The sequence below is a fragment of the Prionailurus bengalensis genome, chromosome B1 (genome assembly GCF_016509475.1).
Source record: "Prionailurus bengalensis isolate Pbe53 chromosome B1, Fcat_Pben_1.1_paternal_pri, whole genome shotgun sequence".
Classification (NCBI taxonomy): domain Eukaryota; kingdom Metazoa; phylum Chordata; class Mammalia; order Carnivora; family Felidae; genus Prionailurus; species Prionailurus bengalensis.
The window spans coordinates 63,400,438-63,414,968 of NC_057344.1; the positions used below are offsets into that span (position 1 = coordinate 63,400,438).

At 42.4% G+C, this 14,531-nt stretch overlaps 1 protein-coding gene across 1 annotated transcript; it reads left to right on the forward strand.

The window, feature by feature from the left end:
* The first annotated feature begins 2,983 nt into the window (after positions 1-2,983).
* LOC122468855 (putative tripartite motif-containing protein 75) lies at positions 2,984-4,369 on the forward strand. The gene has a single exon (XM_043555746.1). It carries the CDS (start codon positions 2,984-2,986, stop codon positions 4,367-4,369), a length of 1,386 nt encoding a protein of 461 aa, XP_043411681.1.
* The last annotated feature ends 10,162 nt before the right edge of the window (positions 4,370-14,531 follow it).

Genomic DNA, 14,531 nt, shown 5'->3' on the forward strand with positions numbered 1-14,531 from the left:
TTATCCAATATTAATTTAATTTTGAGGACCATGTTAAGAGTAATCAGGAAATCTATAATGAAGCAAGCCAATTAAGGGAAGAGCGTTACAAACAGTGGAATTCTGTGTCACGCCAAGTTCCTATTATTTAAAACCAAAACATCTAAAAGGTTGATCTCGGTTTGTATTTATACTTACACGTAAATAAAAAGGGAAGATGAGGATAGTTACCCTTGTTTCAGGTGTCCCTGAAAGGGTTGGGGATCAAGCAACTAGCCCCAGATGACACAGGTGAAATCAGACCCTCACAACATCCAGGCAGTGAGACCTTTCCTCAGCCTCAATCCGGAGATTTCTGTGGGGTTAGAGGAGTGTGGCCAGGGAAAGTGGGGGTGGGGCTGAGGTGGTTCGATGGAAAGAGCATGTGGGCGGATTAGGATCACAGAGGAGAGGACTGCAGGGACCAGGGGGCTTTGAGATGGAGAGAAAGCTCAAAGGAGGTAGTAGAAGTTGCCTAGGTTAGAAAGGGAAGATTAGCCTTTAGGAAAAAAAGCTTTAATTACAGAACAGTTCATTTACCTATAGTAGTAGGAAAAATTATAATGAACTCCCATGTACCAGGACACCCCCGTGTACAATTATAAATTAATTTCCAATCTACGTATAGTCCCAGCAATTCTCCTGTGCTATCAGTTTGAGGCAAATCCCTAGGCATCTTCAGATTTCATCTGCAGACAGTTCCTTGTATATCACCTAGAAGATCTTTTTTAAGTGATGTCTAATACCATTATTGCCACTTAAAATAATTAGCAGGTTTTTATGAGATATTCACCTTGCCAAATTGAATTCTATTTTTATCCTGTGTTTTTTTTTTTTTTAATTTTTATTTTTTTTCAACGTTTATTTATTTTTGGGACAGAGAGAGACAGAGCATGAACGGGGGAGGGGCAGAGAGAGAGGGAGACACAGAATCGGAAACAGGCTCCAGGCTCTGAGCCATCAGCCCAGAGCCTGACGCGGGGCTCGAACTCACGGACCGCGAGATCATGACCTGGCTGAAGTCGGACGCTTAACCGACTGCGCCACCCAGGCGCCCCTTATCCTGTGTTTTTTAATGTTTATTTATTTTTGAGAGAGAGAGAGAGCAAGCGGGGGGGAGAGGGGAGGGATAGAAAGAGAGGGAGACACAGAATCTGAAGCAGGCTACAGGCTCTGAACTTGAATTCAAGAATCGAGAGATCATGACCTGAGTCAAAGTCGGACACTTAACCGATCGAGCCACCCAGGCGCCCCTTTATCCTGTGTTTTATTTTTTTTTAATTTTTTTTTTAACGCTTATTTATTTTTGAGACAGAGAGAGACAGAGCATGAACGGGGGAGGGTCAGAGAGAGGGAGACACAGAATCCGAAACAGGCTCCAGGCTCTGAGCTGTCAGCACAGAGCCCGACATGGGGCTCGAACTCACGGACTGTGAGATCATGATCTGAGCCGAAGTCGGCCGCTTAACCAACTGAGCCACCCAGGCACCCCTAAGTCTGCCTGAATCTCAAGTTTCCCTAGGAGACAGGCTGAAGGGATCTGACACTTTGGGATGGAGGGGAGAGTTATAAGGGCTACAGCTGAAAGAAGGAAGAGAAAGACTGGCTTGGCTAGGAGGGGGCAGTGCACACTGAAAACAATGGTTAGCCTTTTAAAAAATGTTTTTATATAGAACATGTTAAGCTTATAAAATTGAAAAATAGTATAATGAACCCAATGTGTCAGTTTCCTGGGGCTCCATAGCCAAATACCACACGCCAGTTGATGTAAACAACAAAAATGTGTTCTGTCACAATTCAGAGGCTGGAGGTTGAAGATCAAAGTGGCATCAGCTTCGGTTTCTCCTTAGCCTCAGTGGCTTACAGATGGCCTCCTACTCACCTGGCTTTTCCTGTACGCCTGCCCATACCTGTGTCTCTTCCTTGTGTAAGGACACCAGTCATATTGTATTAGGCTTCACCTGACCAGCCTCATGGTTAACTTAATCGTTGCTTTATAGACCTTACCACAAAATAGGGTTACGGGGGTGCCTGCCTGGCTTAGTCAGAAGAGCGTGTGATTCTTAATCTCAGGGTCATGAGTTCAAGCCCCACGTTGGGTGTAGAGATTACTTATAAATAAATAAGCTTAAAAAAAAGAAGACATTATTTTAAAAAGTAGGGTCACAGTCTGAGGTACTGGGAGTTAGGGCTTAACCATGAATTGGGGAGGGCACAGTTCAGCCAACATCTCATGTATGCACCCAGTAATTATGCCCCCACTCTTCCCTACCCCTCATTATTGTGAAGCAAATCCTAGATATCATAGGGTTTATAAATAAATATTAAACTATGTCTATTTCAAGTATATGTAGAGTATCTTCATTAACAAAACCACATTATTCCCCTTTTTTTAAATCGTCAAATATCCACTATTAGTTATGCAAATAACCACAATTATCTTTTTTTAATTTTTATGTATTCGAGTACCGGAAATAAACCTCATAAAACATTGCCAATGATATATGTGCTCCTTATCTCTTTAATATATATTCTTTTTTTCCTCACTATTCTCTTGAAGGAACCTGGTGAATTGTCCCACAGACTTGCTCGCATCTGGATTTTGCTAACTGTGTCCCCACGTCATTGATTTCCATCACCACCTGGAGTTGTGGCTCTTTCCTTAGAAGAGGATTACGTAGCAAGCTTCGATGTCCAGCCATTGAGTAAAGGTTACAAAAGTGCCAGAAGCAGAGACTGATTGGGGGCTGTAACTCCTGGCAGCTGCTGCAGAGCTGAAGGGAAAGGAGCGGAAACAGGCTCGAGTGGCTACAGTGTGTTGCACATCCGGGAAACCTGCACCTCCTGGCAGCTTTTGAAGGAACAGAGAGAGGGCCGAAGAGTCATCGGCTGCTGACTTTCCTAGCTCCCAGAGATCCAGGCCTTTCTGAAGGGAGTTTCCTCAGACACACACCCTGACCACGCAATGGCCTTTGCAGCCTCCCTGGCTGAGCTCCACGCAGAGGCCAGCTGCCCCCTCTGCCTGGATTACCTGAGAGACCCAGTGACCATTGCCTGCGGGCACAACTTCTGTCTCCAGTGCATCCAGCAGTGCTGGGAGGATCTCCAGCACATCCTCCCCTGTCCTGTCTGCCTCCACCACTGCCCCGACAGGAACTTCAGGAGGAACACGCAGTTATGTCACGTGACTGGTTTTGTCCGGCAGCTTCCCGGCGCCAGGAGCAAGAGGAAACTGCAGGACGAGAGACCCCTGTGTGAGAAGCACAATCAGGTCCTGGCCCTGTTCTGTGAGAAGGACCTGGAGCTGCTGTGTCCCCAGTGCAAAGCCTCCTCCGACCACCAGGACCACCCCCTGACGCCCATTGAGCAAGCTGCGGCCCACCACAGGAAGAAGCTCAAAAGCTACATTGAGCCCCTGAAGAAGCAGGTTGAAGATGCCGAAAAGGGGTTAAAAATGCAAGTCTCAAAATTATTTCAGTTGAGACGGAAGGTCGAAAACCGAAGATACAAACTGCACTCTGAATTTGAACAATTTAGGCATTTCTTGGGAAAGGAGCAGGGTGCAATTCATATTAGGTTATTAATTGAAGAGAACCATGTTCAAGAAAAAGTAATTGAAGGCAAAAACCAGATGTCAGACTACCATTCCACACTCAGGAGTCTGCTTAGTGCAATAACCGAGAAGTGTTTGCAGACAGACCTAGATTTACTGACCGGCATTGAAAGTATCCACAACATGTACGAACACCTAGAGACCCCAGCAGCCTTTTCATATAAATTAAGGAAGGAGATTTGCAGTCTCCCCCCACAGTATTTTGGGCTGCAGAAAATGATCAGCATATTTCAGGTCGATTTGACCCTCGATCCCGAAACTGCTCATCACAACCTTCTTATCTCGCAAGATAGGAAGACGGCAACGTTTCAAAAGATGAAACCGAGTGGTGCTCGTAATCCCCAAACATTTACTTCTTACCCAGCTGTCCTGAGTTGTGAGGGATTTGATGCTGGCAGGCATTTTTGGCAGGTAGAAATAAGAGGCCTAGGCGAATGGTCCTTGGGTGTGTGTAAGGAGTCTTTCCCCAGAAGGGCTCTTATATCACCAGTGCCAAACAATGGCTGCTGGCAAATCCAGTTCTGGACCACTACGGATGGCACAGAGGATTCAGTAAACCTCAAGCACATTGGCATTTTTCTGGACTATGAGTTAGGAGAAATTTCGTTTTACAATTTGAGTAATAATTCACATTTATATACGTTCAGTGAATTTTTTTCAGAAAAACTTATGCCTTATTTTTCCATTGGGCCTTCTTCAAAATCGCTTACGATAAGTCTAGTCAAAGATGAATCCTGAACCACCTTGTAAATCATTCTGTCTGTTCCATCTTCTCCCTATGTTAGTGGAAAATGCTTGCATTAAAGAGTCTGAGTTCATTTTGATGTTTGAAGCTGATGTCTTTTAACCCTTACCCCTCTGGCTCCACCCCCTGCCCCGCACCTGGATAAGCTGTTAGGACAGACTGGATGTTCCTTCACTGGACTTGGTGAGGTGGTTCTAATTAAGAAAGTCCCTGCTGCAGAGGCTCTTACCCCCAGTGCCTCTCCTCAACCACCAAAAGAACCCCCAGCGGGTCATCTTTGTCCCTTCTCTCAAGCCATTTTGGATTGGTAGCCACAATGCTCTCCACAAAGAGGCTCACTATGTGAGTAATAAACCATTTGATACTCACTTGGTGTGTTTGTGGTATAGGAGCCAGGGCAAGCCACCCCAAAATATATCAAATGGCATATTAGTTATTTCACATTAAAGCTACTTAGGGGCGCCTGGGTGGCTCAGTTGGACTGTCAATTTTGGTTCAGGTCATGATCCCAGGGCCATCATGGGATTGAGCCCCATGTTGGGCTCTGAGCTGATTGTGGAGCCTGCTTAAGAGTCTCACTCTGTCTCTGTCTCTGTCTTTCTCTCTCCCTCCCTCTCTCTCTCCCTGCCCCTTTCCCCTCTCCCCGCCCAACCCCACTCGCATTCTGTCTCTAAAATTAAAAAAAAAAGGGGGGGGCACCTGGGTGACTCGGTCAGTTAAGCATCTGACTTGGCTCAGGTCATGATCTCACATCTTGTAAACTCAGGCCCTGCTCTGGGTGAGCACAAGTCCCACTCCAGGCTCTGCACCTCACTTGCTTGCTCACACGCACACACACTCTCTCTCTCCCTCTCTCTCTCTCTCTCTCAAAAATAAATAAAGAAATAGCCAATTAAAACACAGCCATGCAAGAAGGACACTCACACCTTCCTGTGCCCCTGAAAGCAGGAAATTAATCTCCCATGTAAAAGATTCCCTCCCATCCCTGTACCAGGAGATAAAGAGCCATACTTATCACCAGAGATGGGAAATTTAGAGCCAAAAAGGCTGTATAAAGTACCCTTGTTACTTTTCACTAATTTACTACCTTAGCCCAAATTCTGTTTAGAATTTCTTACTAATTGAAACTCTCAAATATAAGTTTTCTTTGTCCTGTCAACTCCTCAAAAAGTTATTTATTTATCTTAAATGTTTATTTATTTTTGAGAGAGAGAGCACAAGCAGGGGAGGGGCAGAGAGAGAGAGGGAGTGGGCTCTGTGCTGACCGCAGAGAGCCTGATTTGGGGCTGGAACTGGCAAACCATGAGATCATGACCTGAGCAGAAGTCGGATGCTCAACCGACTGAGCCACCAAGGTGCCCCTTTATTTTTTTTTAATTTAATTTTTTTTTAAATTAAAGAGAGTGAGCAGGGGAAGGGAAGAGAGAGAGGGAGGGAGAGAATCCCAAGCTTCACTGTCAGTATAGAGTCCGATGAGGGGCTCAAACTCACAAACTATGAGATCATGACCTGAGCCGAAATCAGGAGTTGGATGCTTAACCAACTGAGCCACCCAGGTGCCCCCAACTCCTCACAAATTTACTGCCTCTTTGTCTAAAATGTATAAAAAGTGCCTGCTTTTGCCATTTCTTTAGGTTTCATTTTTAATATTGGGTCTCTGTGTGCACGCTTTTTTTTCCCTCCTGTTAATCTGTCTCATGTTAAGTTTAATTCTTAGTCCAGCTGAAGGACCTTGAGGGTAGAGAAGAATTTCTTGCTTCCCTTTAGTGGCATTAGCAGTCTTGAAGCCAAAGCTAAGTTTTGACGGATGGAGTGGGGTTCTGCCCATGTGCAGTAACTGTAACTGCATTTAGAATATTATATAATCCCGGGTTAATTCTTGGGATACTCTGATCCCAAGAACCATGGTATATTTGTTTTTGTTTTCCAACTACCATAAGACATTTACCCTTGTTTTCTAAAATTATAATATTGTATTTGTGGTTCCCCATTTCTCCTGGAGAAGTTGCAGAAGGTATTGTAATTGTTTTTGCATTTCTAATATTTATAAATAACAATATTACATGACTGGTTCTTCGAAAAAACAAACAAAAAACAAAACACCTCTACCACAAGTACATCCCATTTGTCTTTATATCAAGGAGGCAGTGAATGTTTTAAAATTATAGAAGAAATATGGGGTGCCTGGGTGGCTCAGTTGGTTGAGCGTCTGACTTCAAGTCAGGTCATGATCTCTCTGTTCATGAGTTCGAGTCCAGTGTCAGGCTCTGTGCTGACAGCTCAGAGCCTGGAGCCTGCTTCACATTCTGTGTCTCCCTCTCTCTCTCTGCCCCTCCCCCCCCCACTGTCTTTCAAAAATAAACATTAAAAAAGTTAAATAAATTAATGAAATGATAGGAGAAATAGATCTACATATGCAAATATCAAAACTATTTCTAGATATACTTAAGTGTTAAAGCAAAGGACATAGTGTGTTTGTATTGTAACACAAATGAAAAAAACAAAAAATTCCTAGGCTTACATATTTGTATATTAATAGTATGTTCCTGGGAAGATAAAGAAAAAACTTAAGAATCCTAATGCTTAGGAGCCTGATGACCTAGGTTGAGGAAGCAATTTGTTTTATCTTATTCCTTGAATGGACAGCCATCCACATTGAGGAAGTCCTTAAATTATATAGCTTATGTTTCTCCATTCTCTGGACTGTCAGTTCTCTGATGATGGGGGCTCCAAATGCGATCTCTGTACTTCAGGCTTCTGGCTTAGGGCCTTACATGTAGTGAAAGCCATAAAAAGTCTCATGCATGAGTTATTAAAAATGAGACGCCTGGGGCGCCTGGGTGGCTCAGTCGGTTAAGCGGCCGACTTCGGCTCAGGTCATGATCTCACGGTCCGTGAGTTCGAGCCCCGCGTCGGGCTCTGTGCTGACAGCTCAGAGCCTGGAGCCTGTTTCGGATTCTGTGTTTCCCTCTCTCTGACCCTCCCCTGTTCATGCTCTGTCTCTCTGTCTCAAAAATAAATAAACGTTAAAAAAAATTAAAAAAAAAAAATGAGATGCCTAGCTGGTGTTTATGAGATCAGGAAAAAGACCAGCCAGAGTTAGCAATACGCCTCTGATAGTTTTCAGCTTCTGTGTGAATAAAGTCACCAAGAGCCCTGGGTAGAACATATCAGAGCTTCCTGTCTATCCTAACCAAGAGGTTTTGCTGTTAAGCATATTGGGAAGTCTGGGTAAGCTTTCACACACTGCTCCCAAGAATATCCATGCAGTGCGACAGGATGTAACTGTCTGTTGGAGCCTGTTCTGGAGTAAGGAGACTTGGGATAAGGAAAGAAAAGTGTCAACAGAGAAAAGAGCTGGGGAAAGAAATCTGGGAATCACCCACTTCTCAGAGGGGAAAAGTTAACCTGTCAGACTGAAAGGTGCTTTCTGAGAACAGTCGGCAAGATCAACTTCACAAAAGATCAAAAAAACCTAAAGTTATGTATAGAAACTACTTCACTGCTGAACACCAGATTACTGATAACATTTGGAAATAGTTTTGGAGCACTGAAAGAGGTAATGACAAAGGGCTTCTTGTTAAGAAAGGAAGAGACAGGGCGCCAGGGTGCTTTAGTTGATTAAGCATCTGACTTTGGCTCAGGTCATGATCTCATGGTTCATGAGTTCAAGCCTTGCATCAGGCTCTGTGCTGACAGCTCAGAGCCTGGAACCTGCTTCAGATTCTGTGTCTCCTTCTCTCTCTGCCTCTCCCCCACTCATGCTCTGTCTCTCTCTCTTTCTCAAAAATGAACGTTAAAAATTTTTTTTAAAAAAAGAAAGGAAGAGACAAAAAAACATGATTCTTTAAGTCTTTTGGTCCAGAAAATATATTTGATATGGAAATAACAATATTTTTTAAGACAGTGTCATGAGTAATATGTTCAGCCTTCTGCATATCAAGATAGAACCATTGCATCTAGTTTCTCTACCGTATCACAGATGAAGGAATTTACCACTCAAAATAGTAATAGCTGGGGCGCCTGGGTGGTGCAGTGGGTTAAGCATCCGACTTCAGCCAGGTCACGATCTCGCAGCCCGGGAGTTCGAGCCCCGCGTCGGGCTCTGGGCTGATGGCTCAGAGCCTGGAGCCTGTTTCCGATTCTGTGTCTCCCTCTCTCTCTGCCCCTCCCCCGTTCATGCTCTGTCTCTCTCTGTCCCAAAAATAAATAAACGTTGAAAAAAAAATTAAAAAAAAAATAGTAATAGCTGATATGTCATTTGTGCATTCCAAGTGCCAGGCAGTATTTTAAGCACCTGGTTTTTATTAAGTTACTTAGTTTTCACCACATTAATATTATAGCCATTCTACAGCCAGCTCTGAACCCAATCTTGTAAGTGGTGGATCTAACCCCAACAATCTGGTTAAAGAGCTTAGGTCTTTTTCCACCAACCTATGTAGCTTCTTGATTGTTACTCCCTTCAGAGTGAACCAGAAATAGCATCTGTGCCTGTGTGAGGGTGTCCACGTGTGGGTGTATTTATACTGTTTTGGAAAGCAACAGGAATAGATTCACGTATAATGCATTGGTTTATTTTTCCGGTTGAAAGATAAGCAGAGGAAGACCCTTTGGCAATTGTGCAGCGTCAGAATATTTAAAAGGGCCATGTGCCTTTCTCTGTTCCTTTGTCAAAATCCTATCGGGATTTCATCTAGTCCAATCGCTTTACTTTGTATCGCGGTGGCTACTCACTACCTCTAGCTAAGACCTATCCCATAAATGTCAGGACTTCCAACTGCATACTGAACTTCTCTGCTGGGGTTTCTCAATGAAATCCAGTGTAATAGCCCAATGTGACCAATATTTAACTTCAATTTCTCCCCAAACCTACTCTTCTGTAGTGTTTTCCTACTTCCAGATGGTAACTCAAATCACCCAAATGTCCAAATCATGAACCTGGAGACTCCTTGCACTCCCTCATTCTCCACAGGCAATCAATCGCCAGTGTATATATCTCCACTTTGTAATCCATTGGTGTCAGTCTGGATCAGGTCTACAGCATTCTTCACCTACAATACAACAGTAGCCTCCATCTGGCCTCCCCACATCCTCATTTCACCAACCCCCTAGGAAAAATGTCAACAGAAATGCTAAGGAGGCCAGTCTCTCGGGTTTGGAATTGGACCCCTTGATTTCGACTCTGGTCATGATCCCAGGGTGGTGGGATGGGGGCCACATCAGGCTCCGCACTGAGCACGGAGCCTGCCTGGGATTCACTGTTTCTATCTCTCTGCCTCCCTTTCCCCCTCACTCTTTTTCCCTAAAATAAAAAGAAGTACACAAATTGCAAATAAACAAATAAATAAACAAATAAAATCCAGTCATTGAAACTGGCCCAGGAATTCTGGTGGGTATTGTAATGTTATCACTTAAAAACCAGAAACTGATCTCTGTCTTATATAAAAGAATGTTAATAATGCTTAATGTACAAAAATGTTATGATAATTAAGTAGAAATTGAAAAAATTCTTAGACAACAGAATTGTTTCTTTCTTACCAACCATTTTTCTCATTTCCAAAGATGAATTTTTATATACTTATCAGTGTCAAATTTAGGTAGGTATATTGGGAATTGGGCACCCAGTTCTCCAAACTGATTGGTGAAGGTTAATTTTGCCTGTCCAGAGAATATGTCTTATGAGTCAAGTGCATATTGTAATCTCAGTTGTAGTCTCTGCACATCTACAAGGGTTGCGACAGGAATTAAGTAGAGAAAGTGTAACTTTACAGGTACTTTGAGAATATATGCAATAAAATAAATTATCACCAGAGGGCACACCTCAGTGGAATTTACCCCTTCAGTTTTCTTTGAGACATTTTCATCTACATCACTTTAGTTTTTCCTGAATTGACCTCCTCCCTAAAGTGTACAGTCATTTGTCCCTAGGGTGCTACCTTATGCAGGCTTTAAGTAGGACACAGAGGACTTAATAATTATATAAGTATCACATTTATACTTTAAGGAGAAGAATATAAGAAGCAGCTACAAGAGAATACTTGGGCAATTATTAACTATTTTTATTCAGAATGCTCTACTTATCTGTTAACACATTCAGTAAACCCTTTTCTGTGATGTAGGCTTTCAAAGCATTTTACAGATTGGGGCACTTGGGTGGTTCAGTCGGTTAGGCGTCCAACTTCACCTTAGGTCATGATCTCACGGTTTGTGAGTTTGAGCCCTGTGTCGGCTCTGTGCTGACAATGCGGAGCCTGAAGCCTGCCTTGGATTCTGTGTCTCCATCTCTCTGCCCCTCTCCCGGTCATGCTCTGTCTCTCTCCCTCTCAAAAATAAACATTAAACAAAGGTTTTTTTAACAAAAGCATTGAAAACATTTTACAGATAAAGAAGCTGAGGTATACAGGTATATAGAAGGCAGGAAAGCAACTTGGCTGATAAGAAAAAGTCAATGTCTCTGATCTGACAGCACAGCTGTCTTCCTTCCTCCCTTCCTTCTTTTTCTTTCTTTCTCTTTCTTTCTTTCTTTCTTTTTCATTCTCCTTTCTTCCTTATTCTTTCTTCCTTTTTCTGCTCCTCCCTTTCCTCCCTCCTTTCCTTCCTTCCTTCCTTCCTTTGTTCCTTCCAGTTTAGAATCCAAATATCATGCTAATAGTGTTACCTATGCATATTGAGTTTGATGCATTATCTGTTAACATCCTACTTGGAAAAATGAGGATTTCGGACAGTCCTAAATTAGTTTTTTCTTTAAAAAATTCTTTTTCTACCTTTCTACTACTTTTATATTTTGTATTAGTTTGCTAGGACTGACATAACAAAAACCACCTCACGGTGGCTTAAAAACAAATTTTTTCTCTCACTTTTCTCAAGGCTAAAATTCCAAGATCAAGGTATATAACAGGTTTGGTTTCTCCTAAGAACTCTCTTCTTAGGTTACAGATGGCTGCCTTCTTACTGTGCCCACATTTGGCCTTTTCTTGTATGTGTACTCTCACCCTAGTGTCTCCTTCTCTTCTTCTGAGGACACAAGTCATACTTGATTAAGTTTCCATCTTTATGACCCTATTTTACCTGAATTACATCTTTCAAGGCCCTCTTTCCAAAATACAGTTGCATTCTAAGGTACTAGGGGGTCAAGGCTTCAAATATGAATTGGGGAGGAGCATATAATTCAGTCCATAACATATTTCAATACCATTCAAATGTGAGCCATGTAAGATGTACTGATTATTTTTCTGTTCTACACACACGGTATTTTCCCATAATCTCCCATATTTTCCATTGTCTCATTTATTTGTTTTTTCCTCCACTTCCTTGTGCTTATTTTATTTCCAAACTATATTCAAAATTGTCTAAATATGCCCTCCATTCATTCCAATGCACCTGGCTTTCCAGCATGTCGATCTTGCGGAAGCCCCTTGGGGAGCCTCTGACCAGCTCTGATCCAGAGAAGCTGTCACGGGCTGCCTCCCAGACGTCACCCGGAGGATTCCTTTGGCGGCTCCCTGGAGGCGATTTCCCTTTCCCAGCCTCCCACGTGCTTCTCTTTTGGAGGTTAGTCCGTTGTCCTGCAAGATTATATTCTTCTGCAGCTTCCTGAGGAAGAAGGCCCGGGAGAGAAATGTTTGGAGTTTTTGCATGGATGAGAGGCTTTAGTCCATCCCCATGTTTAATGAAAACTTTGTCAAGATTAATTTGGAAGAATAACAGTAATTTTTCAGTGGAGAACCCTCTGGCAGGCACCAGCTCAGCCACAGTGACCTCAGCTTTTATTTCCAGTGATGATGGTGACCGCAGCCTGTGTCTTCTGATATGATGCACCGAGTGTTTAGCATCAGTTCTCTGCTGATTCTGCTCAGAGGCACGCCTGAACCAAATTGGGAGGGAACATTAGACAAATCCATCTGAAGGACAATTCACAAAATGACTACCCTGCACTTCTCAAAGATATCAATATCATGAAATAGACAGACAGGGGTGCCTAGGTGTCTCAGTCGGTTAATCATCTGACTTTGGTTCAGGTCATGATCTTGTGGTTCATGGGTTTGAGCCCTGCATTGGGCTCTGTGCTGAGAGCTCACAGTCTGGAGCCTTCTTCTGATTCTGTATCTCCCTCTTTTCTGCCCACCCCCCCCCCCATGCTCTTTCTCTCTCTCAAAAATAAATAAAAATTAAAAAAAGATTTTAAATGAAGTAGAAAGACTCAAAACTCTTCTAGATCAAAGGAGACTAAGAAGACATGAAATACATTATTCCCTCTGGCTTCTCTCTAGCATTACAATTCAGGTCTTTTAGAGGCAGCTGGCCGGCTCAGTTGGTGGAACATGCAACTCTTGACTTCAGGGTCATGAGTTCAAGCCCCATGTTGGGTATAGAGCTTACTGTATATATATATATATATATATATATATATATATATATATATATTTTTACATTTTTACATTTTTTTAAGAAGTTCCTTCAAAGGGTTAATATCCAAAATCCATAAAGAACTTATCAAACTCAACACTCAAAAAACAAATAATCCAGTGAAGAAATGGGCAAAAGACATGAATAGACACTTCTCCAAAGAAGACATCCAGATGGTCATGAAAAAATGCTCAACATCACTCATCATCAGGAAAATACAAATGAAAACCACAATGAGATACGACCTCACACCTGTCAGAATGGCTCACATTAACAACTCAGGCAAGAACAGATGTTGGCAAGGATGTGGAGAGAGAGGATCTCTTTTGCACTGCTGGTGGGAATGGAAACTGGTGTAGGCACTCTGGAAAACAGTATGGAGTTTCCTCAAAAAATTAAAAATAAAACTACCCTACGACCCAGCAATTGCACTACTAGATATTTATCCAAGAGATATAGGTATGCTATTTCGAAGGGGCACATGCATGTTTATAGCAGCATGTTTATGCATGTTTATAGAAGTACTATTAACAATAGCCAAAGTATGGGAAAAGCCCAAATGAACATTGATAGATGAATGGAATGAATGGATAAAGAAGAAGTGGTATATATATATATATATATATATGCACACATACAGTGGAGTATTACTTGGCCATCTAAAAGAATGAAATCTTGCCATCTGCAACTATGTGGATGGAACCAGAGGGTATTATGGTAAGCAAAATTAGTCAGTCAGAGAAAGACAAATATCATATGACTTCACTCATATGAGGACTTTAAGATACAAAACAGATGAACATAAGGGAAGGGAAGCAAAAATAGTATAAAAACAGGGAGGGGACAAAACATAAAAGATTCTTAAATACAGAGAACAAACAGAGGGTTACTGGATGGGTTGTGGGAGGGGGGATGGGCTAAATGGGTAAAGGACATTAAGGAATCTACTCCTGAAATCATTGTTACACTATATGATAACTAACTTGGTTGTAAATTAAACAGTAAGTAAATAAATTTTAAAAAGCTCCTTCAGTATTCCTCCACCAATGTCTTATGCATACACCAATATACAAACAAAGAAACACTCTTTCGTTTGTATTTACATCAATGAGAGCAAGTTTGTGCAGTTTTCTGCATGTTGCTTTTTTCACTGAAATATATCTGGAGTTTAAAAATGTTTTTTTAATGTTTATTTTTGAGAGAGAGAGAGAGACAGAGCATGAGTAGGGGAGGGGCAGAGAGAGAGGGAAACACAGAATCAGAAGAAGACTCCAGGCTCTGAACTGTCAGCACAGAGCCCGATGAGGGACTCCAACCCACAAACCACAAGATCATGACCTGACCTGAAGTCAGATGCTTAACTGACTGAGCCACCCAGGCACCCATATCTGGAATTTTGTGGGCTTTTTTTTTTTTTTTTTTTTGGTGGGGGAGAGTGCAGGCAAGGGAAGGGGCAGACAGAGGAGGACAGAGGATTTGAAGTAGGCTATGCACTGACAGGCTGGCAGCAGTGAGGCCGATGTGGGGCTCAAACTCATGAACCGCAAGATCATGACCTTAGCCAAAGTCTGATGCCCAACCAACTGAGCCATGCAGGTGCCCCAATATCTGAAGTTTTTAAATATCCATCTGTGTAGATCGATCTCATCCATTTTTCAAGCTTTTACTGCCTCTTCCATCAAAAGCCTGAATGAGATTTTTTTTGTGGTAGGTGTTTCTTGAAGTCTGATTAATTACTTTAGAACTGCA